The 8,796-nt window shown below is 43.0% G+C and overlaps 1 protein-coding gene across 1 annotated transcript; it reads left to right on the top strand.

Moving 5' to 3' along the window:
* Positions 1-671: 671 nt before the first annotated feature.
* On the top strand, positions 672-8,301 carry RASD2 (RASD family, member 2). The gene is made up of 3 exons (XM_010005772.1): positions 672-791; positions 5,621-5,900; positions 7,419-8,301. Exons 2-3 carry the CDS (start codon positions 5,630-5,632, stop codon positions 7,946-7,948), a joined length of 801 nt encoding a protein of 266 aa, XP_010004074.1. The 5' UTR covers positions 672-791; positions 5,621-5,629; the 3' UTR covers positions 7,949-8,301.
* Positions 8,302-8,796: the final 495 nt, after the last annotated feature.

Below are 8,796 nucleotides of genomic sequence, written 5' to 3'. Positions count from 1 at the left end.
GATTTTTTCAATAGGCACAAAATCCCACCCCCTCAGCACCCCTCCTTCCCCTGTGTCTGACACTGACTTCAAGGGAGGAGTTGAGCCAATTATCTGTGAGTCCTACAGAAGGAAAATCTGCAATTTGCCAGTAGTTGAGAGAGGGAGAGAGAGAAAGGCAGGGAGGGAAGGAGAAAGACTTAATTGGCAAACGTAAAGAAAAGCCCCTTCTGTCCTAGAAAGAGAATATTTTAAAGCCAATCTCAGACCAGAAGAAAAGAAGCTGGCAGCAGGGTAAGTGTCAGGCAAGACCTAGGGAAGTGCAGGTTCACCATCGACCACATGCCCCCGCTGGTATTTTCCCACAGGGTCTGAGGTGGTGTATAGGCAGGGTGGGCCAGTCAGATGCATCCCGGACCCTGCACGAATAGGCATTGCTCCAGAAACCCTACAAAGCACAACTCAGAGGAAAAGCGAGAGGGAGACACTCTGCCTCTCCTTCTCTCAAACTGAGTCTGTGAGAAGAGCTCATCTCACCAAAGGGAAAAGCTATCACCAGTTCTGAGACCCTTCTTTAGCCCCTGTTGGCTGCCTGATAAAGTACTTACCATCCATGGGGGAACATCCTCTGCAGCTCTGCGGTCCTGCCCAATCCTGCTAAGTTCCTGGGAAACACTAGTGAAGAGCTGAGCCCAGAGCAAGGAAAGTCCACAGAACAACAGCCTTTTACAGCAGCAGCCACCTCTGATTAAAATTATCAAGCTTCATCAGACTGCACTGAGAGCCAGGACTGCTCCTCCAAGGAAACAGAGGTAAGAAAGCAGCACGGAGTTTGGGATGAAAGTAAGAAACAAACATCCTGCGGGAGTGAATGTGGTGTGCATGAAAATGATGGGGACAGTAGCAGTGATTAACAAGGGACGGGTCTGTTATGCATGGTATAGTTTGGAACTGTCTGTGTCCTTTTTAGCTGGATACAATGACTTAAACTGGGATGGCAAACAGAGACAGAAACAGTAGCCGAAGATTGTGGAGTGCAAGAGAGGTAGTTCAGAAGACTATTAATGGATCAGGAGTGATAGGGAGCATACCTCCTGACAGGAGGGTGGAAACGTGAGGGGTAAAAGCTCTGGGCAGGTTGAATAAAGAATGTCTTCCCTCGATATCTCTGTCCAGGTGCTCAGGATCAAATTTTACAGCACCTCACTAGAATTCAGACAAGCGCTCTTCAGAGCATGCAAATGCAGGTGCATTGTCATTCACTTCATAGTCTGACTATGAAACACACAGTACTGGTTAGCAGGTAGAAGATAACACAGGGAGTCAAAAGAAATGGGGTTTAATGTTGATTTTGGGCAGCTGTTTCAGCTCTCTCTGGGTGTATGAGCCTTTCCTTTTACTAAGGGGAGTCAACACTCCTTGCCTACATTTCTATGACATTTTGAAATCCCTGTACTTTACCAATACAAAATACTAATGCAAAGTTTCTAGCATCAAGCCAGTGCACAAAGCAAAAGGTACAACTGAGAATTAATCTACGCTTAAGCATTTAATAAACTGGGAGGAAAAGATGTAGATTAAAGGCAGCTGGAGGTTGTTTGTCTCGTCATTCTCTTCTGATTGATTTTGCTTTATTTAGTACACAAACATGTGGTCTTTTTCTGTTTTGTTTCTTCTGCCTCTAATCTTTTGCGCTGTACAAGTCTCTGTGCTCCCCCCCCCACCCCTGGGTGTGAAGGCTAAACTTTCATTCCTTTTCAGGGGAGGAAAGAAGGCAGATTGTACTGCACTGGAGAAAAACTGGAGTGGGGGGATAAAAAGAGAGAGCACAAAACACAAATACAAGCTCCCAGGTCAATAGCATGGTCTGAGTCAGGTTTGCAGCAGAGGTGATACAAGTTGCAACTTTATGAATCGAAGTGCTGAAAAGCATCTCTTGACTCTGTGTGAAATGAAATGCAGTCAGGAAAGCACAAGAATCCTCTTGACTGAACACCTTGACAGGTGGAACAAGGACAGCATAAAGAGACTATTTAATACATTACAATCTGCATGCCCCCACACCCCTTCTTCCCCTTCAGTGCAGTTACATCCTTGGGGCAAAGAGTCCTGAAATGGCCACGTCTCCGTTAGCAGGTAGAAGATAACACAGGGAGTCAAAAGAAATGGGGTTTAATGTTGATTTTGGGCAGCTGTTTCAGCTCTCTCTGGGTGTATGAGCCTTTCCTTTTACTAAGGGGAGTCAACACTCCTTGCCTACATTTCTATGACATTTTGAAATCCCTGTACTTTACCAATACAAAATACTAATGCAAAGTTTCTAGCATCAAGCCAGTGCACAAAGCAAAAGGTACAACTGAGAATTAATCTACGCTTAAGCATTTAATAAACTGGGAGGAAAAGATGTAGATTAAAGGCAGCTGGAGGTTGTTTGTCTCGTCATTCTCTTCTGATTGATTTTGCTTTATTTAGTACACAAACATGTGGTCTTTTTCTGTTTTGTTTCTTCTGCCTCTAATCTTTTGCGCTGTACAAGTCTCTGTGCTCCCCCCCCCCACCCCTGGGTGTGAAGGCTAAAGTTTCATTCCTTTTCAGGGGAGGAAAGAAGGCAGATTGTACTGCACTGGAGAAAAACTGGAGTGGGGGGATAAAAAGAGAGAGCACAAAACACAAATACAAGCTCCCAGGTCAATAGCATGGTCTGAGTCAGGTTTGCAGCAGAGGTGATACAAGTTGCAACTTTATGAATCGAAGTGCTGAAAAGCATCTCTTGACTCTGTGTGAAATGAAATGCAGTCAGGAAAGCACAAGAATCCTCTTGACTGAACACCTTGACAGGTGGAACAAGGACAGCATAAAGAGACTATTTAATACATTACAATCTGCATGCCCCCACACCCCTTCTTCCCCTTCAGTGCAGTTACATCCTTGGGGCAAAGAGTCCTGAAATGGCCATGTCTCCATATAGGATTTTGCATCTGATGGGGGTGGGAGGCAGTGTGATTTAATGACCAGAGATGCAAGGGTGAGAAAAGGTGGGAAGGAGAAAGTTTGAAAGGTAGGAGACCCAGAGTCTGTTCATGTTTCTTATTTGTTGGACCTTGGGTGGTCACTCAGCTTCCTTGTGCCTTACTCTTCCCCATTGCTGTGGTGGTAATTCCTTCTTCAAGCTGTTCAGCGTACAGTGGCATTAACCAAGGCCCAAAGCAAAAGAATTAATTTCAAAGTGGAAGACAGAAGTGCCTCTTGCACTATAGGTGCAAAATTAACCCCCCAGGCAGCTCCAGTTACAGTCCACCTCCTTTGCTGTGTGATGGGAGTTTCTCTAATCACCAGCAGCTTAGCAGTTACCTGCCAGCCGGCAGTATCATTTGCAGGATTATGGCTTGTAAAGCTGCTGGCCAGGATCAGGCCCCCCAATGAGCATGTCCTTTACAGGACATATAAGGCATTTGCTTAAAAATCCTGACTATGGTCCCTCCCAGATGCTGCTGCACCAAATTGTACAAAACTGATCTTCAGCAGGTGTGAATCACCACAGCTCACCTGCCCTTATACAGCTACACTGGTCCATCCCAGTCTGAAGAGATGACTCATTTCTAAATACCAATCTTGGACTATAGAGGAGTTTGTAGCTTTTCTTACAAAATCTATCATCCAGGTGTTCTCTGCCAGCTAAAAAAAAAAAAAGACTGAGAGGATGAAGGAAAACATCCCAGAGCAGCCCTGTCACCATTTATCTGCCCATGGATGTAGGATAGTATTGGACAGGCTAGGTAGGAAAGGGCAGAGATAGTGTACATGGCAGTGTTGTTTCAGAGGTTGAATATGGTGTTTCTGCACTGTTGGAGATAGGTCTTGTTCTAAATAAAACAGAGTCCAGCTCAAATACCAGGAATGCTCCTTGCTGTCATTCCCACCACAGCAATCCCAACAGTACCATAAGTCTTCATGTGTGTGTCCAGCCACAGTTATGTTCTGATATTACTGTCTGGCTCTAGTATTACACTGTCCAGAATATAAATCAGAGTGTAAGCTATTCTGAGGAAAGCATTGCATTTTCTTCTGTGCTTTAGATAGGGCTGAATGTGCTGTTGGTGTGCAGAAAATTATAGCAGTAATAATAAGTAGTGTTTTGCTGTTGCCTTGGGCTGTAGCACAGTGCTTGTAATGATGCTGTATCAGAATTCCAGAGACTTCTTTATTTAGCAGTGACCATATCTTCACTGCTGCTTTGGTGCTTAGCACGTGTTAAACAAAGTAAAAGATTTTAAGCTTTTGACTGAGATAAGTGTCAGTTACATAAAAGCCTGGGAGATAAATTTCACTTGAGGGAAAGATAGGAATCCAGATCTGGACCTATAAATGATTTTTCAGTGTACACAAAGTACTCGCATTATAATATTAAATAAACAACACCTAAGTTAAATAAACGGTATAGTGGGAACTTGATTATTCTTTAATAAGATCCTAGTAACCACAATAAACTATGTCAGAAATGTGCCTTCTTTGCTCTAGTGGTCAGCTTTCCCCACACGGTGGTTATATTTTTCCTTTCAGCACACAATTCATTTGAACTGGTACATGAAAACATCTGAGCAACACTCTCTTCTTTGTTGTTTTTCCCTATCAAAGTCTTCTGCATCTGAGTGCTATGTCAAAATGTGATTTCCAAAGTCTCGAGACTCATTTTAGTTGTCTAGGGTTGGAAATCTTTTCTAATAGCTGTTTAAGATGGCTGTCCATCTTTTCTCCTGCTTGTACTTAGCATCCACAAAGACTGTGGCACTCACAACAGCTGTGTATGTGTAAAGGCTGACACTCCTATGAAATCTATGTTTCTGCAGCTCCATCCATAGCCAGCCATCCTGCTGCAATGCTGATGGTTTGGAGACTGGGAGTTCCCACACTACTAGTCCAAACAGCAAGATTAAAAGCTGGTTTCTAAAAGGTCACTGAAAGCACAGATCTTACAATTTATCAGCAGCCAGTGCTATTTGGTGGCAGAAGCTCCCTGCATCAGCAAAGAAGGCTGTATGGGACCAGCTACTTAAAGTTATTGAGATGTCTAGGTTCCACCGATGTCAGGCATGCATCTTGTTTCAGTCTGACTTTTGGTTGATCTCAAAATGAGTATTGTCTGCAGCTCCTATTTAGGCAACTAAATGAAGTGGTCTAGTTCCTAATGGCAGCTGCAGTGGATGTAGCACACTGGGAAATCTGACCTCTGTGTTTATGTATCTAAATGAGAACCAAGCTCTACTGAAAGATCCCTTAATGGCTAAGTGACGCAGATGGTGGGAAGAAACCTGGTATCTAAGTTGAAGCACAGTTGATAAAATTAGCCCTTAATGTTTCAATGAAACAGTAAATTACAATTCAAAACCATACTATCTTCAGTGAAATGCCTTCATTGTTATATGACTTTAAAATAAAAGACAAAATAAAAATTCCAACTCCCTGAAATTAGACTGAAAAAATCAAGCATTTCCAATGGAAAGATTTCTGTATGAACCATTGATTTACAAATGAGGACTCTGCTCCAGAGCACCCTTTGACAAACTTGTGGTATGAAGCTGCCTTGCTCCATCCTCCAACTAGTTTCTGGCCTTTACTCCAATTCTACCTTTTCCTCTTTCAGGACCAAGCAATGATGAAGACTATGTCTGGTGGAAACTGCACCCTGAACGTGCCAGCCAAGAACTCCTACCGCATGGTAGTGCTGGGAGCTTCCAGGGTAGGGAAAAGCTCCATTGTCTCACGCTTCCTCAATGGCCGGTTTGACGACCAGTACACTCCCACCATCGAGGATTTTCATCGCAAGGTCTACAACATCCGGGGAGACATGTATCAGCTGGACATCCTGGACACCTCTGGGAATCATCCTTTCCCTGCCATGAGGAGGCTTTCCATCCTAACAGGTGAGAAGTGGGCGGAAGTTTGCAGATGGGGAACTGTGGGTGAGATGATGACAGACATTAGCTTGAAAACTGTAGCCTGGAGAGGACTTCTTCTTAGGAGGCAGCTAAAAATTCTGATTGATTTTGTTGCAAGATGCACTTCTCTGGAGAGAGATTTCCTGGCCAGGATACTCCAGGCACTATAGGGAGTGCATTAGTCACAGAGGAGAAACCCACTGGGTGAAGGTCTGAAATGGAGAATTCCCCCTAGTTAATTTCTCTCCTCCTACCTTCCCTTTCTGCTCCATATTCAGCCAAATGAATGGCTGAATAAAATCTTGTGAGCATAAAGAGCAGCAAGGGACAAAATAAGCATGTCATTATAAGACACAAGCAGTGAGAAACAAATGTAAAATGCACAGAAATGGAATTGTAACTAAGGAAATTTCAAATATTTTCTTTTTCCTAAAATTTCCAGCCCAATGCCTTTGATTTGATATTCCAGTAAAAGGACAGTCCTACTTTTGCCCTTTCTCTTTAGTCCATGGGTAATCAAATGAATTAAAGAGAAAAAAGGGAAAATTGTAGGCTGTTTTTGTACATTCTCATTTTCAAGCAGTACCTATAGTGAGCTAGGATGTATTCTCTAACTGTGAAACTGACAGCAAAGATATTCAGCCATGGCTCACAACAAATCTACTTTCTGGATTTGCTGTCTACCCTTCTAGGTAGATACATGATGAAACATGATGTTTGTATCTGACCAGACTAATGTCTACATTCAGTGAAGTCCCTAGGGCCCATTTCTGAGATGCGGGTGTAAGCTTTTGTCCTGAAAGCTCTCTTAGCATGTATCCACATGAATGTCATTCAACAGGCAATGATGTGTGTTATTTTGTATTTGTGAAGTGAATTTTAAGTCAGGAAATGTCAAAAGGAAATGCCAGGGGATCTGTGTCATTTAAGTATTTCTTTTTTTCCATGGTCTGTTTCTCTTGAGCAAATGAAATGGTAGCAGAGCACTGCACATTGCGAATCCTGGCTTAGGCATTCAGGACTGAGTAGCTGTAAGTTCAGTTCAGGTGTTGCTTCTTATATTGTATAACCAAAAGGCCAAGGCTGAGTGGATATTAGCTCTCCATTCTTCCTGGTGTCAGAACAGGCCCTGTTTTACACAGAGATACACACAAAGGGAAGCAAAAAGATAAGCAATGCAGCTGAGATGAGACAGAAACATGTTTACAAAAGAGAGTACAAATGGGCAATAATTTGCAAGTCCAGTGCAATGTAGGAACACACAATTGGATATGACTGAAGTAACATCATAGCCAAAAATATTTTCCATAACACAAGATAGAGGAGTGGGGAGTTGAATTAGAATAATTGGAACTAAAATGCAGCCCAATTAACAGGTTCAAAAGGATCAGACAAAAAGTATATGGAAGACTTAGCAAATCAACCTACTGCTTTTTGAAAATTATCTCTTCTGACACAGGTTGCAACCAACAAGCCTTTACATATCCTTTTTTTTAATTGCAGGGGATGTGTTCATCCTGGTATTCAGTTTGGACAACAGAGAATCCTTTGATGAGGTCAAGAGGCTCCAGAAACAGATCCTTGAGGTCAAATCCTGCCTGAAAAACAAGACCAAGGAATCAGCTGACCTCCCCATGGTGATTTGTGGCAACAAAAATGACCACAGTGAAATCTCCCGCAAGGTACGCTCAGATGAAGGCGAAAACCTTGTCTCCAGTGATGAAAACTGTGCTTACTTTGAAGTTTCTGCCAAGAAGAACACCAACGTGGATGAGATGTTCTATGTCCTCTTCAGCATGGCCAAGCTACCTCATGAGATGAGCCCTGCCCTCCACAGGAAAATCTCCATCCAGTACGGTGACACCTTCCAACAGAAATCCTTCCGGATGCGCCGAGTCAAGGACATGGATGCCTATGGCATGATCTCTCCCTTTGCTCGCCGGCCAAGCGTTAACAGTGACCTGAAGTATATAAAATCAAAAGTTCTCAGGGAAGGTCAGTCAAGGGAGAGGGAGAAGTGCACGATCCAGTGAAGGGGCTTGCAGTACTGTCTGAAGTCATCATCTACATGCAGTGCCTTAAAGAAAAATGGTCTGTGGAAGCACAGAATGGGCTCCAGGGTTCATTGAGAAACCCCAGCATGGAGGATGGATAACCCTTACTGCAGATTCTGCTCAGTCACAAATGTAAATAACATCATCCTTGTCAATGACTGGGAAAAAAACACACATATGCCTGAGATATGAGTGCATTTCTCTGTCTTTGTAATGTAGATCCTCTTCATTGTCCTTTTCATTTAAAGAATACAGACCTGAGAAGGAAAGAAACTTTCACCTCATCCTTACAAAGGAAGTAGGTCGAAAATGCACAGAAGGCACTGACAGCTACCCAGCATGCAGCTCTTGCTAGAAGAGGTTATGTGGAGGCGAGTGTGTATCTATCTCTGTGTGTATGTGTGCCTGCATGTGTGTGGAGCACTTCTTTAAAAACTGGGACTTGCATTTCAAAGGGCAACAGTCTTACTGAGGTTTCCCAGATTGGGAGTGAACTCTATATGGACGCATGACTCTAACTCACTTCTGAGGGGACCTGCATTAAGAAGATCTTGATTATCACTTGACATCAACATGAATGTTATTTTGTATTACAGATTTTATTTGTTTGTTGAGTTTTTTTTATTGTATGGGGGTGGGCTCTTAGGAAAATCAGAGAGCAAGTGCATTTGGTATCAAGACAGTGTCTACTTTCTAGCAGTGAAAGGTGTTTTTCATCTGTAAAACTATGTAATATGTAATTGACTGAAAGTGAAATTGTTCTGCAAAAAGCCAATACATCTGACTGCTCTGCAAGCCTGGTGTCATATTGTTTCTCAAGCAGCCAC

Source organism: Chaetura pelagica, unplaced genomic scaffold (genome assembly GCF_000747805.2).
Source record: "Chaetura pelagica isolate M959 unplaced genomic scaffold, ChaPel_1.0 scaffold79, whole genome shotgun sequence".
In the NCBI taxonomy this organism is placed as follows: domain Eukaryota; kingdom Metazoa; phylum Chordata; class Aves; order Apodiformes; family Apodidae; genus Chaetura; species Chaetura pelagica.
The sequence above is the reverse complement of the archived record's forward strand: the minus strand, read 5'-3'. Positions and strand labels throughout refer to the sequence as shown.